Source organism: Gallus gallus, chromosome 2 (genome assembly GCF_016699485.2).
Source record: "Gallus gallus isolate bGalGal1 chromosome 2, bGalGal1.mat.broiler.GRCg7b, whole genome shotgun sequence".
Lineage (NCBI taxonomy): Eukaryota > Metazoa > Chordata > Aves > Galliformes > Phasianidae > Gallus > Gallus gallus.
This window is the reverse complement of record NC_052533.1, coordinates 55,885,470-55,905,640: the sequence shown is the minus strand read 5'-3', so window position 1 is coordinate 55,905,640 and position 20,171 is coordinate 55,885,470. Positions and strand designations below refer to the sequence as shown.

The 20,171-nt window shown below is 43.1% G+C and overlaps 2 protein-coding genes across 8 annotated transcripts in view; one reads left to right on the top strand and one right to left on the bottom strand.

The window, feature by feature from the left end:
- Window positions 1-1,756: 1,756 nt before the first annotated feature.
- TXNL4A (thioredoxin like 4A) lies at window positions 1,757-13,392 on the bottom strand. Of its 2 annotated transcripts, none has more exons than XM_040696350.2 (4): window positions 13,016-13,392; window positions 12,616-12,795; window positions 3,047-3,150; window positions 1,757-2,038 (listed from the first exon to the last, which is right to left on the bottom strand). In XM_040696350.2, exons 2-4 carry the CDS (start codon window positions 12,766-12,768, stop codon window positions 1,867-1,869), a joined length of 429 nt encoding a protein of 142 aa, XP_040552284.1. In that variant the 5' UTR covers window positions 12,769-12,795; window positions 13,016-13,392; the 3' UTR covers window positions 1,757-1,866. The 2 variants fall into 2 exon arrangements, with proteins under 2 accessions (XP_040552284.1, XP_418903.1); XM_418903.8 differs by lacking the exon at window positions 13,016-13,392 and adding an exon at window positions 12,928-13,007.
- Window positions 13,061-20,171, top strand: part of LOC100858664 (probable 2-ketogluconate reductase-like) — a 45,610-nt gene continuing 38,499 nt past the window's right edge. For 2 of the 6 annotated variants that reach the window (XM_040696338.2, XM_040696339.2), the window contains exons 1-3: window positions 13,082-13,247; window positions 17,896-18,280; window positions 19,263-19,434. In XM_040696338.2, the coding sequence (XP_040552272.1) occupies window positions 13,233-13,247; window positions 17,896-18,280; window positions 19,263-19,434 (572 nt within the window). In that variant the 5' untranslated portion in view covers window positions 13,082-13,232. Of the gene's footprint in view, window positions 13,248-15,032; window positions 15,209-15,970; window positions 16,056-17,895; window positions 18,281-19,262; window positions 19,435-20,171 lie in introns of those variants that run through there. The other 4 variants (XM_015275927.4, XM_046938112.1, XM_015275928.4 and 1 more) reach the window with 4 other exon arrangements.

Here is a 20,171-nt window from a genome sequence, read left to right as displayed (position 1 = left end):
GAACACGGACAAACCATCAATTCTGACCATGACATCGTGATGCTAAGCTGAAGACTTGAATCTCCAGAGTCAGGTCAGGTCAGAGGACAGTCTTCCTCTTGAAACACAGTAACTCCAGGCCCCATACCAGTTTGAAGACCATGGAGCACATTGCCAGTATTGGCTGGACTGTCCTATACCACACCTGCCATACTGTCCCAATTTGGTGCCTTCTGACTTCCCTTTGGTCCAATGAAAGATGGACTGCGCGGGCAGTATTTTCCTAGCAATACCACCATCAAAGCAGCTTCTATTTTGAATACTTGGTCTTGTGACAAACTGGACTTAAAAAACAGGAACCTCCTCCTGCACAGCCTGTTTGTTAATTCTGTAAATGCGCATGTATCAGTTACAAAACAAAAAACAACAAAAACAAATAAACCAACGCCGGCTCCACTACTGCAAAGTAGGCACCACCAGAAATGCACATGAAACTTCAAAAGCCATACAACTGCAGAACCCAATCTGAGTCTCATGAGCATATTAACATTTTGCTCTACCATTTGATAAATTGGAGCTCGCACTACAGGAAGTTTACCCTTTCTTTAAGCATCAGCTGTGCAGCCAGCTCCAGAACTGCTATTATCCTTTGGAACTACCCTGTCTAATATAAAGTATTTCTAACTGAATAATCACCATGAAAAATAAGTTCCATCATCACACCCAATAGGATTTGCTAGAAGGTGAGATGTGAATCACAGATGTTTTAATTTAGTTTTCTTAGATATTAATACATACACCTTAGTAAATTCCTATTTCTTACTGTATACAAAGATCAAGATGCTATGCAAGAAAATCCTGAAAAAAAAGTGATAACCCTTTCTCTACAAGGTTATGACTTTGCATCCAATAACATCTGTTTTCATTCCTAACTTTGGAGAACATTAAGGCAAATAAGTGGAACTTGTTTTATTCTTTATTTAAAAACAACAACACAACCCCATATTGTAATTTTCCCAGATATTTCTGTAACAAAATGTCTTCGTTTCAGCTGGGACAGAATTGTTTTCTTCAGAGTGCACGGTACGATGCCAGGTTTTGGTTCCAGGAGAAAAACACTGTCAATAACACACTGATGCTCATAGCTGCTGCTAAGTACTGTTGCAAGAGCCAAGGCCATTCTCATCAAAGGGCCCAAGGAGTTGGGAGCAAAAAGAATGAGGACAGCTGACTTAAACTGGCCAAAAAGATATTCCATACTACATGACTTCATGCAGAAGGAGTTCTGAAAGGGATAGGAGTTTACCTCGCTCTCTGCCACTGCACGGGGGAACTACCTGGGCACTGGGCAGGAGATAGTGTGCAATTACTTGTTCATCGCTTGTAAAATACATTCATATATATATATACACACATATATACACACACACATAATTATCTTTTTATCTATCTTAGTAAATAGTTTTATCTCAAGCCATAAGTCCTACTTTTTTTTTTCCCCTCTTAATTCTCTCTGCCATCCTACTGGGAATGACTGGAAATGACCGTGGGGTACCTAGCTTCCTGCTGGATTAAACCACAACACAGAAGTAAACAGACAGCTGAAATGTTTTTCTACAAACAGGCTTTTTGTGTATCAAAATACTTCATACCAAAAGAACAACAGAGAGTAAAGTCTTAAAGAACAACAACAAAAAAGCCCTGCAGTCATACAGTTCGAGGCTTTGTGTCCTTTCCTTTCCCAAATGGAATTCAAAGTTTTTAAATAATTAACACATTCAACATTGAAAGATTGTTTATTTTTATTATACATATGTATGTACATACAGAAAAATAAATTTAAGTGAAGCAAGAATTAAAAAAGAAAAACACAGCCCCAACAAAATGTCAGTATCTGTATTTAGTAGAATAATCTTTTGGTGATACCACTAAACCTCGACCTTTGCGGGCTCCTCTATAAACAGTTTCTATAATGTCAATCATTTCTTGTTTATCTTCCATTGCCCAGTTGATCTTGTTGTTATTACCTGTACCTAAATCAATCATGATGTGTTTGTTCCTTTAAAAGGAAAAAAGAAAACAGACAGGTTAATAGCATAACAGTAATTAAAAAAAAAAAATCCACCCACCCCCCCCCCAATACCTCAAACCTTCATCTATCCCTCTCCTTCAAGAATGCTTTGTAGGTTTCAAAATAAATCTTTAAATATAAAGAGGTTTGCAAAGAAGCCTCAAAGAAGAGTGAAAGCTCTTTATCACCTTCCAGTTAATATTTTATTGCCTATTCCTAAAGCTCAACCAAGACTGCAAGACTGTAAACAAGCTTCCACATGAAGACTGCTACTCAATGCAATCCCTCCATCATAAATCTCATTACTTGCATTTATTTCCCAGGACTGACTAATGTGAGAATTCCACAACTGTCAGCAGTACATTTGATCTTAACAGAGATGTCACAACTCCAAGAAACTTTTAATGCTTTTGGTACATCTTTAGAGAAAGTCTGACTGCTGTATTAGCACAACATTTTATACATGGATTTTCAACTTACAACTTAAACCAACAGATAACAAAAGCAGTTTTCACTATCACTAATTTGTGCTTTATTATCAAAATAGTGATACTATGCTAAAATGCCTTGCAAAACAAAGCATTTTCTTATTCAGTCATAGAATAACAGAATGGCTTGGGCTGGAGGATCATCCAGTTCCAACCCCCTTGATGTGGGCAGGGCTGCTTACCCCTAGATCAGGTTGCCCCAAACTGCATCCAGCCCAGCCCTGAACACCTCCAGGGATGGTGCATCCACAACTTCTTTGATAAACCAGCACCTCACCACTCTCTGAGTAGAGAATTTCCTTCTAACATCTCATCTAAATCTATTTTATTTTAAAATTATTACCCCTTGTCCTATTGTTACACTCCCTGGTAAGAGTTTACACTTTTCTAAAACAACAGATATATAACCACCAGTATACTGATATGGATCCGTAAGGAATCTGTAGTTCTACTGAGACACTGTACTAAAACACATTCAGTTGAATTATATTCTAGAACCACTGTGTACCTGAAGAAAAACATGACTGTACAGGGATCATACAACTCATACATCTTGTTGAAGTCTGGTACTTCAGTGATATCCACAAGATAAATAACAGCAAAGTTTTTTACCTAAGAGAAGGAAAGAGAAAATACAAAAGCAATATATCAGACACGTGCAACCCGTGGGCCACGCGCAGCCACTCATAATGCAGTCTGGGACAGCTCATAATGAAGCCTATGTCCTGCCCTGCATTACTGCAGCAGAGGTTCTTGTCAGCTAGGAGGCCTAGCCATGCACAAATCACTCAGGAACAACCAAACAATGGTGTAGCACTCTCCTTTCATAGTTAATGTCTTAAATCCTGACAGAAAATAACTTTCCATTTTTGTTTTCATGGCCATTTCAATTTTACATGAAAGACATCTGAGAAACTTCAGACGATGTTCAAAATGAACAGTTAGTTCTACTAAGAACCAACTGGTGTCACTCTCCAGTTAACCTTAGGAGGCAAAAGGTGAGTTTTAAAAAGTAATCTGAAGTTTCCATTTTAGAAATAAGAAGCAGAGTTCAGGAATGCTGTAGCTTATCTCCTGAAACTTAGGTGTCTCATTCAAGTCTTAGCTAAGTTATTTAAGAAAACTCACTTAAAAGGACCATTTCACTCAAATCGCCTTTGTACATATGCAAGTTACCACCATAATCCGAGTATCTTAGACATTAACTGAATCTTTCTTCTCTTCTACATGTGAATCAAAGAAAGAAAGCTACTCATCTAAAGAAATGGAACCGACGACAGGGTGGCTTGCCCAAAACCTTGTATGATGTCAAAAGTGGACCTCAATGCTAGAGAGAGGACTCTTCACTCTGAATTCAAAACTGGGAATTCTAATTTTCCCCTTGCTTTCTTCTTTCAAATGTACTTCTTGCTTTCAAGTCTAGCAAGATTAGAACCAAGGACCTCAATGAAGATACACTTTCACAGTGGTTACCACTCTGAAACCACTTAGCTCTAGAAAGTACACTGTTTTGTTCTGTTTGGATGCTGACTGCTACATTTGCCCATGACATGGGCCTTAGCATGCAACTATCCAGCAGGCCTAAGACTTAGGCCTAAGAATAAAGACAGGGGTGAGATGAAAGATAGGATGCTGAAGAAGCTCAACATTGGCCATATCTACTGTTCAGCAGCATGAGACTGGGCAGGCCCATTACCAAGAAGCATTTTCTTTCAATACCATCTAGAGCTCTGAGTACCTATGCAGATGTCTCTGTGCGCAGTACTGACCAGTTTAGCAGCCTGAAGGAGCACTTACTATCTTATCTATCATCACAATATTGGAGCCAGTCCTCAGCGATACCGAGCCCCTGAGCTACCTTTTTACAGAGAACCAGCTGTGTTTTGTAAGGTTTGTTTAGCTTTGGCTACATTTTAGGCAAAAGCAATTCCAGTACTGCTGAATTCAGGCTGGCATGGTGTTACAATCAGAAAGATTAATGCAGTGGAAGGATGATACAAGACTGTAACAGCAAAGGGACTAGTGCAGATGGAATGGTGTTTCAAAGGAAAAGCACTCACCCATCTCCAAAGATCTAGGCTCACAGGGAAAAGTCCACAAAGGAGAGATCTCCAACCAAAAATCCTTCCCCAGCGGCAGTCAGCCCTTAAATGAGGTCTAAGAAAGGTGGGGCCAGGCTTTGTCCCTTCCAGTCATACAGGTGAATTGCCTTCACCTGTGCTCCCAGGACTGAAATGGTCCTTTTCCCAGGTGCTCAATCAGTGGCTGAACCATGACTCAACAGTTACTATAGGTCGTGACTCAACAATTATCATACACATGGAAGCAAGAGCTGATCTATATCTGAGCTATTAAGCCTGTGGATACTTATTCCTTAGAATCATAGAATCACCAAGGTTGGAAAAGACCCACAGGATCACCCAGTCCAACCATCCACCCATCACCAATAGTTCTCACTAAACCATGTCCCTCAACACAACGTCCAAATGTTCCTTGAACACCTCCAGGGTCAGTGACTCCACCACCTCCCTGGGCAGCCCATTCCAGTGCCTGACCACCCTTTCAGAGAAGTAGTATTTCCTAATGTTCAGCCTGATCTCCCCTGGAGCAGCTTGAAGCCATTCCCTCTCGTCCTATCACTAGTTACACAAGAAAAGAGGCTGACCACCCAGCTCACTACAACCTCCCTTCAGGTAGTTATATTACTTACTATTTTAATTTCTCCCTGTCCATTGCAATGTGAATGCATCTCTCAGGCAGTTGTGAATCCCCATAGAGAACAAGCTTTGCTCTCATTTCAGTGCAGCAGTTGCTTAGAATTTGTTCTTTCTGATTTAAGTGACAACTACAGACATGATACAAGAGATGTCAGAATGAAAATTAAATGCAGCTCTGAAGAAGCAAACCACACCAAGTAGTTGCAGTTGTAACAATTCAGTCTCCTCTAAGGTATTGAAAATTTAAACCAAAATTTTACTTTTTAAAATTTTAAAATTTTACTATTTTAAAACAAAATTTGTACAAAGTGCAAAAAAATCTGTGCTGTTTTAGAAGATAAAGGAACACAAATTTATTGTGAAAGTACTTAACCTCATAATAAATGCTAAAATACAGTAAGTTTGCTGAAGTAAGCTAGCTAATTCCTGAACAATAAATACTCATTTGGAAAAAAATATTCCACTGGATATATCTCTTTTCAAACAGTCCCTACTATTTTCTCAAGAAGTCAAAATATAAGACACTGTCAACAGAAAAGCAAGATTTTGGACACCTTTTATCCCTTTTTAATTCAAAACTTCATTTGACTAGGCTACTGTAGCTGCTGTCCTTTGGAGACAGAAAGATTAACAGCAATACTGACACAAAACCTTATCACAACTTATTTTCATAGATTGAGCTTCAGTTTGGGCATTTTTCTTCACCCTTACAGTAGGTGCAAATAGGAGTCTCAGTTACTAGACAAATATTCACAAAAAACCAAAAGAACATTACTGTCTCACCAGAGTTGCAGGCCAGCATTTTAATACTTCAAAGAACTGTATCTGTTTACGTGGACTACCTATTAAATCCTTACATGAAATGGCTCAAGACCTTAAAACAGGTATGTGCTAGACCCTCAACATCAAGTAGACCTTAACGTACAGACTCTGTAGATCCTCTGTCACACTTTGGTAAATAGGAAACACAGAAGACCACACTTAGCTGGTAAACAGGAAACATAGAGGAAAAAAACTATATGCCAGATAATTCTCATTTCTCCCTCCCTTCTTCCTCCCTTAACAATGTAATTCCAACAACATTCCTACAACATCAGATTACCACAGCCACATGACCAAAAACTAGGAGGGATGGCAACAATCACATGAAGTTTCTTTACAGTTCTGGTGGAGTGAAACTATTTTTTTTCCTTATGACTTCAACTCCCTGGAAAAAATAAGTCTTGCAATGGTAGCTGATGGCCCAAAGCATTCACAGCAACTATCTAAGGAAATCTGATGCCAGAACAAAGATTACAGCTTTTAATTTTCCTAGCAAGTTTCTAGACAACATGAGGTTTTGTTTGTGTGTTTTTAAGGAAACTGCAGGAAAAAAATAAGGGAACTGAAAACAGCTTTTGCAGCAATTCAAGTTCAAGAAGCCTAGTAGACTTGCATTATTTAATTGAAAGGCTGCAAAAACAGTGAAGCAGGAACTTTCAGGTCTGTTGTCAATACCTGACATTTTTTAAATTCCAATTATTCTGTAAGTTTAGGTGTTTTTCTCTTCTCCCATGCAAATTTAACATTACACTGCTAAATGCATTGCTTACAACAATTCTGTTACTGCTAACAATTCGGCCAGGCATTTACCAAGACAAAGACTAACAGAAGGAAGAAGCCTGCCTCAAAGCCTGAGGTGCCTCCGCAGAACTGCTTCGCAGTTCTACAGACTGAAAAGGAAAAAGAAACAGTAACAGGTAAGTCCTCAGAACTGAATAAGGCAGCCAGACCAGCTCCCTGTCTCATAACTACCACAACTAAGAAAAAACTATCACCTTCTGAGGGGTAGAGAGACATTTGTCATCCTGACCCAGTACCTAGAGAGGTCAGCTGTTTGCCAGGGGCCTGCATGAAGGATTTGACAAAGTGGTTGCCATACCTTGTACATCCCACTTGACTACTGCCTGCTGCTGCTGTTTCATGTAGACACCCATGACACCAGCGAGGTAGCTGTGAGCAACCTGAAGAGCATCAGAGGGGACTAGACGGATCTAGAAGCAGCACTGGAAGACTTAGGAGCACAGGCAGCCTTTTCATCAGTCTTCCTTGTTTAAGGGATGGGGAAGGAAAGGGCTAATAGAATTGAGAAAAATCAATACATGGTTAAGGGAGTGGTGTCATGGCTTCAGCTACTTATGCCATGGAACTAGCTTTGAGAAGCTGGTCTTCTGAAGACAGACGGGGTTCATTCATCCCCAGAAGGGGGAAGACCATCTTTGGCAACTAGCTTTCCAATTTAGTCAGGAGCACTTGCGCGGGAGGGGATCCTCAACCCATCCCACTTTGAGGCTGACAGCAGTAATGGATGCCTACAGAGTGTAACGCTATAACGTCATAGAAAGTACAGCGAGAATAGCAGGGTGGCAAAATCTTTGGCTGCAGCAAACGAGGACAAGCCCAGATGCAACAGCCATGGATGCAGAAATGAAGAAAGAAAATTTGCTTACCTCTGGAAGACCTCACGTAGGCAGACTCCCCTGGGTTGGCCCTGCCTTCCCACCAGCTGCTCAATCACTGTTTTGAGTTATGATTTAGCATTTCCACTACACCAGGCTATGATGTCATTGGCTTCACTGAGACGTGGTGGGATGGCTCTCGTGACTGGAATGTAGGAATAGATGGGTATACACTCTTTAAGAAAGACAGGCAGGGAAGAAAGAGGGGGTGTCAACCTCTACATCAACAGCCAGCTGGAGTCCACAGAACTCCATCTGGGGATGGATGAGGAGCTGACACAGAGCTTATGGGTTAGGGTTAAAGTGAAGGCAAGGGAAGGAGACACTGTAGTGGGGTTCCGCTATAGGCAGCCTGACCACGAATTCTGAGTGGATGAGGCCCTCTATAAACAGACAGGAGTGGCTTTGCATTCACAAAACATGGTCCTCATGGGGGACTTCAGCCACCCTGATATCTGTTAGAAGGACAACACAGCAGGGCATCAGAAATCAAAGAGGTTCCTGGAATGCGTTGACAATGATTTCCTCTTCCAAGTGGTACAGGGATCCACAAGAAAAGGTGCTACATTGAAACTTGCCCTCACCAGCAAGGAGGGGATGGTGAGTAACATGAAGCTCAAGGGCAGCCTTGGCTGCAGAGACCATGAAATGGTGGAGTTCAAGATCCTTAGGGCTTCAAAGAGGATGTGCAGCAAGGTTGCTGCTCTGGACTTCCACTTCTTCAGGGTGGAAGGGTGACATGGGATAAAGCTCTTGAGGGAAGAGGAGTCCAAGAAAGCTGACCACTATTCAAGGACCATGTCCTCCAAGTCCAGAACAGCGTATCCTGAGAAAGATGGACAAGAATGCCAGGAGGCCTCTGTGGATGAACAAGGGACTCCTGGACTTACTGGGTGCAAAAAAAAGAGTCTACAGGGAGTGGAAGCAAGAATGGGTTACCTGAGAGGACTACAAAGAAGTTGTTTGAGCAGTCAGAGATCAGGTCAGGGAAGCTAAAACCCAGAATTAAATCTAGTCAGGGACATAAGGGGAAGAATAAGGATTTCTACAGGTATATCAACAAGAAAAGGAAGGCTAGAGAAGATGTGAGCCCTCTCTGGAAGGAAACTAGAGATCTGGTCGTGAGGGATACGGAGAAAGGTACTCGATGACTACTCTGCCTCAGTCTTCAACATCAAGGGCTCTAGCTGCATCGCCCAAGTTGCAGAAAGCAAAGGTAAGAACTGGGAGAAGTAAAATCTGCCCACTGTAAATGAAGATCAGGTATGAGATCATCTAAAGAACTTGAAGGTACACTATGCAACTATGGGACCCAATGAGATCCATCCATGGGTTCTGAGGTAACTGGCAAGATGAAGATGCCAAGCCACTATCCATCATATTTCAAAGGTCATGGCAGTCTGGTGAAGTTCCCACTGATTGGAAAAGGGGAAACACAACTGCCATTTTCAAGAAGGGAAATAAAGAAGAGCTAGGGAACTACAGGCCAGTCAGTCTCCCCTCTGTGCCTGGCAAGACCCTACTAAGGTACATGGAAAATAAAGATGAGGTGATTGGTGGTATCCAACACGGCTCCATCAAGTACAAATCATGTTTGGCAATCTTGGTGGCCTTTTATGATGGAGCTACAGCATCAGTGGATAAAGGAAGAGCAACTGATGTCATATATCTGGACTTGTGCGAAGCATTTGATGCTGTCCTGCATGACATCCTGGTCACCAAATTGCAGAAAAAATAGATTTGATGGATGGACCACTCACTGGATAAGGAATTGGCTGGATGCTTGCACAAAGGGAGTTGTGGTCAATGGCTCAATGTCCAAGAGAAGACTGGTGATGAGAGGTGTTCCTCAAGGGTCGGTGCTGGGACCAGTGCTATTTAACATCCTCATAGACAACATGGACACTGGGATCAAGCGCAACCTCAGCAAGTTTGCAGACAACACCAAGCTGAGTGGTGCAGTTGACACGCTAGAGGGAAGAGATGCCATCCAGAGGGGCCTGGACAGGCTTGAGGGGTGGACCTATGCCATCCTCATGAGGTTCAACAAGGACAAGTGCAAGGTCCTGCGCCTGGCTCAGGGCAATCCCAAGCACAGACACAGACTGGGCAGAGAACAGCTTGAGAGCAGTCCTGAAGATAAGGACTTGGGGATGCCAGCTGATGAAAGACTTAACATGAGCCAGCAACGTACACTTGTAACCAAGAAGGCCAATCGTATCCTGGGTTGAATCAAGAGGAGCGTGACCAGCAGGTCGAAGGAGGTGATTCTGCTCCTCTACTCTGCTCTTATGAAACCCCAGTTCTGGGGCCACAGCACAAGAAGGACATTAAGTTGTTTGAGTGGCTCCAGAGGAGGGCCACGAAGATGACCAGAGAGCTGGAACAGCTCCCCTACAAGGACAGGCTGAGAGAGTTGGGGCTTTTCAGCCTGGTGAAGAGAAGGCTCCAGGGGGACCTTCTACTGGCCTTCCAGTACCTGAAGGGGGCCTACAGGAAAGCTGGAGAGGGACTTCATGCCCCCACATAAGGGCATGAAGTGACCAGACAAGAGGAAATAGCTTAAAACTGGAAGAGGGAAGATTCAGACTAGATATCAGGAAGATATTCTTTACTGTGAGGGCACTGAGACACTGGAATGGGTTGCCCAGCAAGGTTGTGAAAGCCCCCTCCCTGGAAGCATTCAAGGCCAGAATGGATGGGGCTTTGAGCAACATGGTTGAGTAGGAGGTGTCCCTGTCTATAGCAGGGGGGTTGGAAGTAGATCTTAAAGGTCCCTTCCAACCCAAACCATTTGGTGATTCTATGATAAGTAAATGGATTAGCTTTCCTTTTACTTTTCCTGTAACCTTAATAGAAAGGCAGTGACACAACTAAGGCTTGAGCAAAAAAAGGCACAGCCACTCACGCTTGACTATAGTTAAGTAAATGTAAAACATCTGAGAAATCCTTCCTGAACCAGCAGTTTCCCAAAAGAAGCTATTCATTGACAAGACCCACTTTCACAGCAAGGCAAGATGTATGTAGGTCACTCCAAAAGTTATGTCACCTGTTTATTTCCATAGAAACTACAATAGAGACAGAGTAAAATAACACTAGTTGATAGAACAAATTCTCAGCTACAGAACACTGTTCTTCAGCATAGTCATCACCATTAGCTACATATTTTCACCAGCCATGCACAGGGACCTGCATGCCACACTTGGAAAAATCTGGGGGGCTGTCTGGAACGTGAATTATCTTTCACATCGCTGTTATCACTGCTGAAATGTACTATCCAGCCGCTTCACTGTGCTCACGTTCACTGTTTGGTCTCCATAAAAGCTCAGCAAGCATCCATGAATGTCAATAAATGCAATTTTTTTCTGCATGGAGAAAATCAGTAACATATTTCTGCTTCATCCACACTTCCATGTCGGATGCCATTTTGTCAGAAAGCCCCTCTACTATCATCTGTCACATAGCAACAAGATTCCATATATAATGGAATACTGGAAAGAAGGTTCAGCTTCCACAGCCATAGTACCAACAGCTCCCTCTGACATGGTGAGCCAACATAACAAAATGGGAAGCATTGCTTTTGGAGCAGCCCTCATATACATATGCATGAACTGTATTTACTATAGACACATTATTTTACAGGCAAGTTATCACAGAAATTTGGCAGCCAATGTACCTCATTACAAGGAGTAGCCTTTCTAATATTTGAACCTCCTCTAAAAAATAAAAGATACTTTTTTTTTTTTTTTTGAAGTGAAAAAGGTGACCCAGAGGAATTTTGTGAAATTCAACTGTTAACTTTTTGCTGGAGTTGGGTTTCAACATGTTACAGTTATTTCTTTCTAAACCCAGTGAAATCCTGCTTCTTTTTCATGTACAACACTGAAGGAAAAAAAATAGGTGAACTGTAAGAGGGTACAGTTCAGGGAAAACAATCTACTTCATATTTCATATGGCGTGCTAGTTTCTTTTTCCTCAACAAGGTTCAAATAAAGAAACACAAAGAGAATAAAAAACAGTTAAAACATAAAAAGTAAAAGCACACCTAAGTACAGACAATATTGCTGCTACTCTAAATGTAAAGTACGGATACTTTTCTTCAAGCGTAGCGTGAGATAGCAGCATCTTAACATTCTGTATTATTTCCTAGTAGAAACACTTGTATAAGCGAACTTTTACTCTTTAAAACTGCTGATATCCTAACATGGCTTCTAAGCTAGAAGATGAGGAAGGACCTCCCACTTTAATCAGTCAATTCTAATCAGTTCTGTTGTTCTTTCTTCCCCCAATCAGACCTACCTGAAAAAAGGTCTGTTAAATTGTCAAGCATCCTGCCAAAATTAGACACGAGAAGTATTCTGAGCATAAGACGCTTCTGCAACATTAAACATGAAAGGGCTACATCAAATCATGACACAACTCCTTGCTGCACTCTGTTACGTCTCAGTATTTAACTGTAGGTGTGGGTCTTGCATGGAGCCAGAACTTGGGCTCAATGATCCTTGTGGATCCTTCCCCAACTCAGGATATTCTGTGATTCTACGTATTCCTGTTGTGAAGCAAGAGTGCCGCACTACTCGGTCACAGCAGTCCTACTGCCAAGCACCTGCCTCTGTCTGAATGCTGACATTCATGAAATGATGGAGTATGAACAGCCAGCGGTTCTGAGTTCACAGCTTGCAGTACTCTTCACCACATCAAATACCACAAAGATCAGAAGGTGCTTATGAAAGCACAGCAAACAGCTTTACCACGAGCTCACATCTCCAGAAACCGGGTTAGAGTCCGCCTTACACTCTGCATAGAACACTTGAGACGGCACGTGCAGAAGGCATCCCTTTGACGGCACGTCTCTGCCTTACCTTCTCAGCAATGCTGTACAAAACTTCGTCCATTTTCATGCACGTCGGATCCCAGTCGTGCCCGAAGCGGATGACCACCACTCGATCCTCCTCCGACAGGATGGCCTGGTCAACCTGCCAACCGTTGTGTAGGTGAGGCAGCATGTACGACATCCTGGCGGGATGCGGTGCGGCGGCGGCCTGCGGGGCGATAAGGAACAGCCGGCAGCTGAGAACCTGGCCAGCCCACACATCTGCTGCAGCTGCTGCCCCTCCCGCACCGGTACCCCACAGCCCCCTGCTCGGGCCGCGTCACCCTCTGCCCCTCCGCACCCCAAAGCCCCCGCCCCGTCCTTCTTTCTCTCGGCGAAACCCCGCCGCGCGAAAACCGCCCGAGGCGCAGCGGAAGTGACGCAACTACCGGAGCAACCAGGTACTTCCGCTCTGCAGCCGCTACTGCGGCGATAGGGGGCGCGGTTTCTTTCAAGGGGCGCGGCCAGGGATGAGGGGTAGGAGACGGATGTTTGTATCGCAGTAGCCGGAATCGCTGGGGCTGGTGGTCCGTAGGCTGTGTCGAGTCGGGGATGTGCCGGAGGAGTTGAAGGCGGCGCGGGGGGGGTGAGAAGTGCAGAGGTGAGATGCGGACCGCTCAAGTGCGTCTGAACCTCCTTCTCACCCGCTAAGTAGCCGGCCCTAGTGTTGAAGCCTGCAGTGGTGGATGTTTCCCTGCGGGCCGCGCGGGCCCAGTTGGGCGGGCGCGTTGTGCTGCCTGTGCGGTAGGCAGCCAGTGTGTTATCCACACGTTATCCACAGCGTGGAGCTGTGCTGGGGTGTCTGTGCAGCCAGCCTATGGGAGGGGCTGAGTGGCAGGGGGAAAATCAAATAGAGGTTCTTTCAGCATTCTGCAGGTTTGTGCTGCTGTCACTCTCCAACGTTAACAATTCCCTGTGCCTCTGCTGGCTGTGATAAAGGAGCTACTGCATATGATTCCTGATAATGAACGGTCCCTATTCAGTAAGCCATGGTGATGAGCATCCCAATGATTGAGCTAGTGCTTTGTGTTGTGGTTTGAGTGTTGGGTGAAAATATGGATATATTTGAACCTGCTGCAGTACAGCTGCCTGTTTGTCTTCTGTGATTCTTTTCAATATGTCTCATTCTGCCCGGCTTATCCTTGGAAGGGGCCTCTCTGCTAGCAGTCATGCTCAAATATCTTATGCCCCATAGCCTCTAGCAACTGAAAGGAGAGTGCCTGAACACCCCGGCGTAAATATTTCTGATGAAATTTCCAGTAATTGAACCATGATGCTTCCGTTGCCGGTGCTGGGTTTCAGAATTGAATTGACTGTTGAGATAGGCCATTCCAGGCTGTCACGGTTATGGCCGGGTTTGGCCTGGTTCCACAACTAAATGGGATCCATGACCCAAGACAGAGGGGGGGGGGGGATAGTGAAAAGGTGTGGAGATGGGCCTAAAAACAAAACAGCAATGATGAGCTAAGGGAGATAACTAATTTGCTAAATATGATAGCGGAACGTGTGATATTACAATATAATACAATTGGGATTGAAGCTAATAAATGAGAGCATGTCCAAAACCAATGGCCTCTAATGCTGAAGGTGAGATGGCTAGGGGGCACACACCTCAGTGACGAGCAGAATAAGAAGGGCAGTCTCGTGACTCCCATGCAGTTTCATCTTTCCCTCTGAACAGAAAATGGAAATGGAATAGTGAAGTCTTCTGGGAGATTTAGTTCTTCTGTTCTGTGAAGAATATCTGGAAACTATCAATGATCCATGGAACTGGATCATTAACTCTTTAACTCCCAGTGCACTACATGATGCTATGATGTGAAATACTGATAGCAAAAGTCATAAAACTATGACACAGGCGGATATTTTTGCTTCCTGAAAGTCACACCTGTACATTGTATGTTTTTTCAAAACATTAGTTTGCAGCAGACAGTGAAAAAAAAGTATATTTTCAACAGAATCCATGGAAACCTGAACTAGTGCTTTAGGGAATAATCCCAGGAGAGTCAGTGGAGTTTGTATCAAGTTACTTTGCCACAGAATTGAGTAATTTAAAAAAAAAAATTAAAAAAAAGTACGAAAGCCCTTATTCTACAGTGTTTCATGGGATGTCCTCTAGAAAACTCAATTTCAGGAAAGTGAGAGGAAGTTAGTTTCGCTTCACATGGCCCTGCAGAAGCAAGGAGTGATCTCCCATCCACCTGCATGCCAGACTTTGTTGGAGTTTTATGCCACTTGCAATGGTTTTCACTGAAAGCTTTCAGAGACTTTAGCAGTCATTTGTCCTCCAGACAAAAACAGTCAGGGGGAGCAAGAGTTAAACAAGTGCTTGAAGCAGTGGATTGGTCAAATTTCAATGAGGGGAGGTTCTGGCACTAGTAGCTGAGTCACATGCTATTTGGCCTTGACTCAGAGGTTGCAGCAGGCAATAGGGACTGTGTTGCTAACACAAGGAAGTTACATGCTGCTGATTCCTCCAGGATTGGCGAGATCTGTCGGTAAAAGAAGCATCAACAGAAAGGAACCATTCCAGGCAAATTCTTTGGTTATTATTGAAATAATTAGTTTTCTTCTGGAGAAAAGTAAGTGGGAGGCGTTTATTCTGGGTGATGTACGTTATTAACTTCAATTTAAATCAAAGATAGGAAAAAATATGGAGATTTATTTTGCTATGATTTGGCTAATTTCAGAGTGATACAGCAGTGCCAGTCAATAGTTATGAAAGTAAGTAGTGAGTCCTGCTCCACAGAAGAAATAAGGCTAGTTTTGGAAAACACCAGCACTGAAGTTAATACCTACGAGTAGGTCTGTTTATTTGCTTATTTGTCTCAATCTGAGTCATATATTCAGAATTTTCAGTGCAAGGACTAGAACTTGATATCAGTATGCATACATTCTGTTAATGTGTTACAAGTGGTTATGGATGTATACATGTCTGGAAGCCGATCGTTTTATGTGGAGAGAGAAAATCGAAATTGTCATATCCTTAACAGGTGATACATTTAGCATATTAGACATGACATCCAACATCTGAATAATTATGCTCAGGAGCAAAGCATTGAATTGGTTAAAATCTATTCACTTGATGGTTGACCAGACAAATTTGGTTTGTAAAGGTATTCATCCAGTTATCACTTCTCATGGACTTTGGTGTGGCAGGAAAAGTATGGCTTTTAGACAGAGGTACAAGACAAGCACAGGTAGTGCTCCATGAGAGCAATACATGCTCCCCAAACCAAGGTTAGTATCTGGAAAGCCTCCTTCCCTTTGCAGGATTACTTTAACTGCGTTTATGCTGTTGCATCCAATATCGTTATTTTTAAGATCATACTTTGTACTTGCAGAAGCCTTGCTCCTGAAGCAACACTGCAAACAGTTACTGTGCACATCAGATGTGGATGAAATTGTGACTTATTCGGCATGTCCACGGTAATGAGCAGAGTAATTACATGGAACTTGGCCTTTTTTTTGTGGACAAGCTGAACTGTTTAAAGCTAAATCAATTCTCACCACGCTGCACTGTGGCTTCCCCATGAATTGTCTTTCTGTTTGTGAAGTTTAGAAGGTGCTTCTAAAATAAATGTGGGTCTGACTCTGAGCGTCACAATGATGGTGATGCTGTCATCATGGTGAAGAAAGCAAATGATGTAGTACAGTCCTGTCTTACTTGCTTATATTAGTCAATTGATCATATCCATTGTCCAGGCAGTTTTCTGTCATGTAACTGCCTAAGGTTTAGTTGCTGTTCAGTCATACTACATTGCTGAAGTAGCATCAAGTTTTGGTAATTGAGATGGTGGATAACACTGTCATGATGTGACATTGTCTTCCCTATCTGTGTGTGTGTTCTTTCCAGAGGAGGAGTCTAAGTTTTCCTTCTAAGGTCACGTTGTATGATACTCCAAGAAATAAACACACTACAATTGTGAATATTGCCAGTATTTTCCCAACCACTTGGGACCGGTAGATTTCAAAAGAGTACAGCTTATGGCCATAAACAGATGACATATAAATATACATGACTGTTGTTGAGACTGTAATCATTTAATAGATGCAGCTGGATTAAGTTTGAGTTTGCTAAGGAGAAGGTTAATCACAGCTTTCCATAAACTTACAGTATGTTGTTTGTCCCAGGACTGAATTCTGGAGGTTTGCCTGAGCAAACAGCAGGAAATTTCTGAGCAGGAGCAGCAGGAAATTTCTGCCTGGCACAGCATGCCCAGAATTAATCAGAATACTGCTGTGGAAGAGAGGTGCAGATTCATCCAGCACAACCCAAATCTAGGGTATGGTATATGGGACAGAGACCCATATACGTGAGTGGAGCACGACAAACAGAATCACGGGAAATCAGACAGAAATATTCCTAAGATATGTAACAAATCTGCTGCCATTCTGCCATTTTTGTCAATAAGGTCTGCAGTTTCACAACTCAAATTGCATACATGGCTATCTGAGGAGCCTTTGTCTTACTGCAGAATATGATATATTTGCCTGCGCTGTTGCTGGCAGGACTGGGCTCAAAACTGCCTGCGTAAGGGGAAAGCTCTAGTGTGAAGGGCTGTATTGCCAGCAAGCCTTAGCCTGTCACCTTTAGCCCTCTTCCCCGCTGGTTCAGCCTATAGGCATGGATGTGCCAAAGATTGACTTTTAATGCTAAATCTCAGAGGCTATATGTTCAGATGCAGTGGTTTAAAACAATGAGTGGAAGCAGTGTAGTAGCTGTACAAGAGTGGTCGTTCATTGGGCAGTTTTTGTTAGACCTCGCCCATTCCCAGTCAGGTAGATTTGTCAGACCTGTCTGAACCTCTGGCTCCCAACACAGCCTGCAGCTTCACCAAACATAGTTCATAGGCAAGCAACTTTGAGTAACTTCCTAGCAGCAGTTACGTACCACCCTTTGCGATACACCAAGTTGTGAGTTAGGTTAACAAGCTGCCAGATTTGTATGGAAGCAGTAGAGTTTCTGAGCTGAAATGAAACCATCTGAGAGCACTTTGTAGGACCTGAACCGTATTTAGATCCAAGAAGGCGACTGTACCTTGGTGTTGCAGCATAGTCTAATGCTCAATGGAGATACTGGACCATTTTCTAATATAAGACCATGCTAGTCCCAAGTGACTGTGAATTTGTGTTCTGTATCATTAAAAGGACTATGGAGTTCCATTATTTTCCTGATTCACAGCTGTGAATTTAAATGATAGCTACACCATCGCTGTTTGAATGACATTCTCCTAAACAGCAGTGTACTTCTATTCCTCCACTGCAGGTCATGGCAGAACAGGATTTGCCAGGTCTTCTGATTATGGGTATTGGAGGAACTCATGGTGTGCAAGAAAGCCTTGCAGCGCTTCTGAAGAAACACTTCAGTGTTATCACCATGAAAGAACTTCTTGAAAACAAGAAAGAAGTGGGGAAAAAAATCCAATGCATTTTTGTGTCTGAGTTCAGGCCAACTATTGACCAGGAGCTTCTAGAAAGCCTGCCTAATTTAAAGGTCATTGGAAACTCTGGTGTTGGAGTGGATCACTTAAACTTGAAAATGATTTCTAACTTCGGTGTAAGAGTGACTAATACCCCACACGCCGTTGCTGACTCAACAGCAGACATGGGAATGGCATTAATGCTGGCATCTGCCAGAAGACTAGTGGAAGGTAATGTTTTAAATCTCATTCGATCTTATCTGGTTCTTTGGCATATGTCACCTTGCTACTTTAGAGATGATCAGTCAGAATCAATATTTGGGATGCTTTTACAAGAAGAAAGTGTTGTGAGGACTCTCTTTTCAGAGGCCTCTACTTTTCTCAAGTCCCACCTCTTCTCGAGGCAACAGTGACAAGAGTAAGACATTTGTCTAAATTATGTGCTTTGAAATCATGTATGATACTCTGTTTAGAATAATGTGTGGGGCGTAGTACTCTCTGGATGTTCACTGAGGGTGTTGCTTATAGCTGGAAAACTGAATATAAAATGCATCAAAATCAGATGTCACTGCTTTTCTATTTTCTTTTTCTCTACTTCCTAATAGTTGTACAAAGGTACACAGCATCTAGAGATGGCCATGTCTCCATTGCTAGAGCAGAAATTATGAGAGCATTTCAGTGATGCTCCAAAAGTAATGCCTCCTGATTTATTACGTTGGCCCACTGTGTCAGAGGCAGATGCTGGAGGTATGGCAGTACAGGTTGGACTTTCTTGACAATATTTTGTTAGGTTCAAATCCAACATTATAAAGGCTTAATGAGATCGCTGGCCAAGCTAGAATCTGCAGCATAACTTCACCCCCTTCAAGGGTTATGACAGGATTGGATTGAGATCCAGGAGACAGATGGTGAAATTTACTCCCAGCAAAATAAAATAAAATAAATAAAGTGAAGGCAAGTGTTTGTGAGGTGGTAAATGCTACAGAAGAAGCTTTCGAACTTCAAAGAAAATACTGCAGACACAAAAGCGTTATTTCCCTAAGGTGGTCATTCCTCTCAGCAGAATATCACCATCAAGAACCTCTTCTGTGTCTGTGCTTCCAGTCCTGACTGTTACGCTGTCCAAGGCTTTCTAAAAACTTCTGCTTTTCCTCTCTATTTTGACCTGAATTTGTCATCAATTTGTACCTGTTTAGCATGTTTTTACATTCAGGCTCCCAGATAGCAGTTTCTCCAGACACGAACTATTTTGCTGCTGACTGGCTGGGAGTTGAAGTGACCAGGGCGACTCTTGGGATCATTGGGATGGGCAGAATCGGGTATAAAGTGGCTCAGAGAGCCAGAGCCTTTGAAATGAAGATCCTGTACCACAACAGGAACCGCAGGTAAAAATGTTTGTTTATTGTGTGGAACTGGTCCGGGGCAGAAATGGAAACCACCGCTCTGGGGTGTGTCCCCATTCTTCCTAGGCACTGGCAACAGTTGTAAGCAACATGAGGATCACCGCCAGTGTGCCACCACTGCTCACCTTGGTTCCCTGCTTCTCCCCTTGGGAATCAGCTCCCCTTCACCTCCCTGTACTTGTGGCTCCCTTCTCAGCTATCAGCAGGTTTGGAGGAAGGGTGACGCTAACTCTTCTGAAGATGTAGGCCAAGCAAGCCAGACTCCGTCCTGCCAGAATCTTCTCTCAGGCTTCGGGCAACGTCCCTTGTCATCCGGGCTGTCACTCCTTCCTTCAGCCCAGCCGGTTCACTCATCATCTTGATGGCAAAGATCCTCACTTTGTTTTATCGCTCCCTTTGCTTCCCCTTTCTTCCCTTTCCAAAGCAAGTTCTAACTTGCAAGTCTGGCAAAGATAATTGACAGGGACTGTACAGATACATCAGCAGGAGAGAAGAACAGGAGACCTTCTGCATACCCATCCTCCTATACATAATACCACCTGTGTGTTTTGCAATTACATTTACATCACTCTTCCAGGGTCCTGCCACTCCTCTATCCTCTTGCCCTCTCTAAACCACTTCCTTCTCTCCTCCCTTCCACCACTTTGACTCACACAGAGGGTGGTAAAGCACTGGAACAGGCTGCCCGAGGAGGTTGTGGATGCCCCATCCCTGGAGGC

Excerpts from the sequence above, each read along its gene's own strand:
- TXNL4A (XM_040696350.2), bottom strand. The coding sequence starts at position 12,768 with ATGTCGTACATGCTGCCTCACCTACACAACGGTTGGCAGGTTGACCAG. Across the intron at positions 3,151-12,615 it reads TGTACAGCATTGCTGAGAAG|GTAAAAAACTTTGCTGTTAT; the intron begins GTAAGGCAGAGA and ends TCCTTCTCTTAG. Across the intron at positions 2,039-3,046 it reads ACAGTCATGTTTTTCTTCAG|GAACAAACACATCATGATTG; the intron begins GTACACAGTGGT and ends TTCCTTTTAAAG.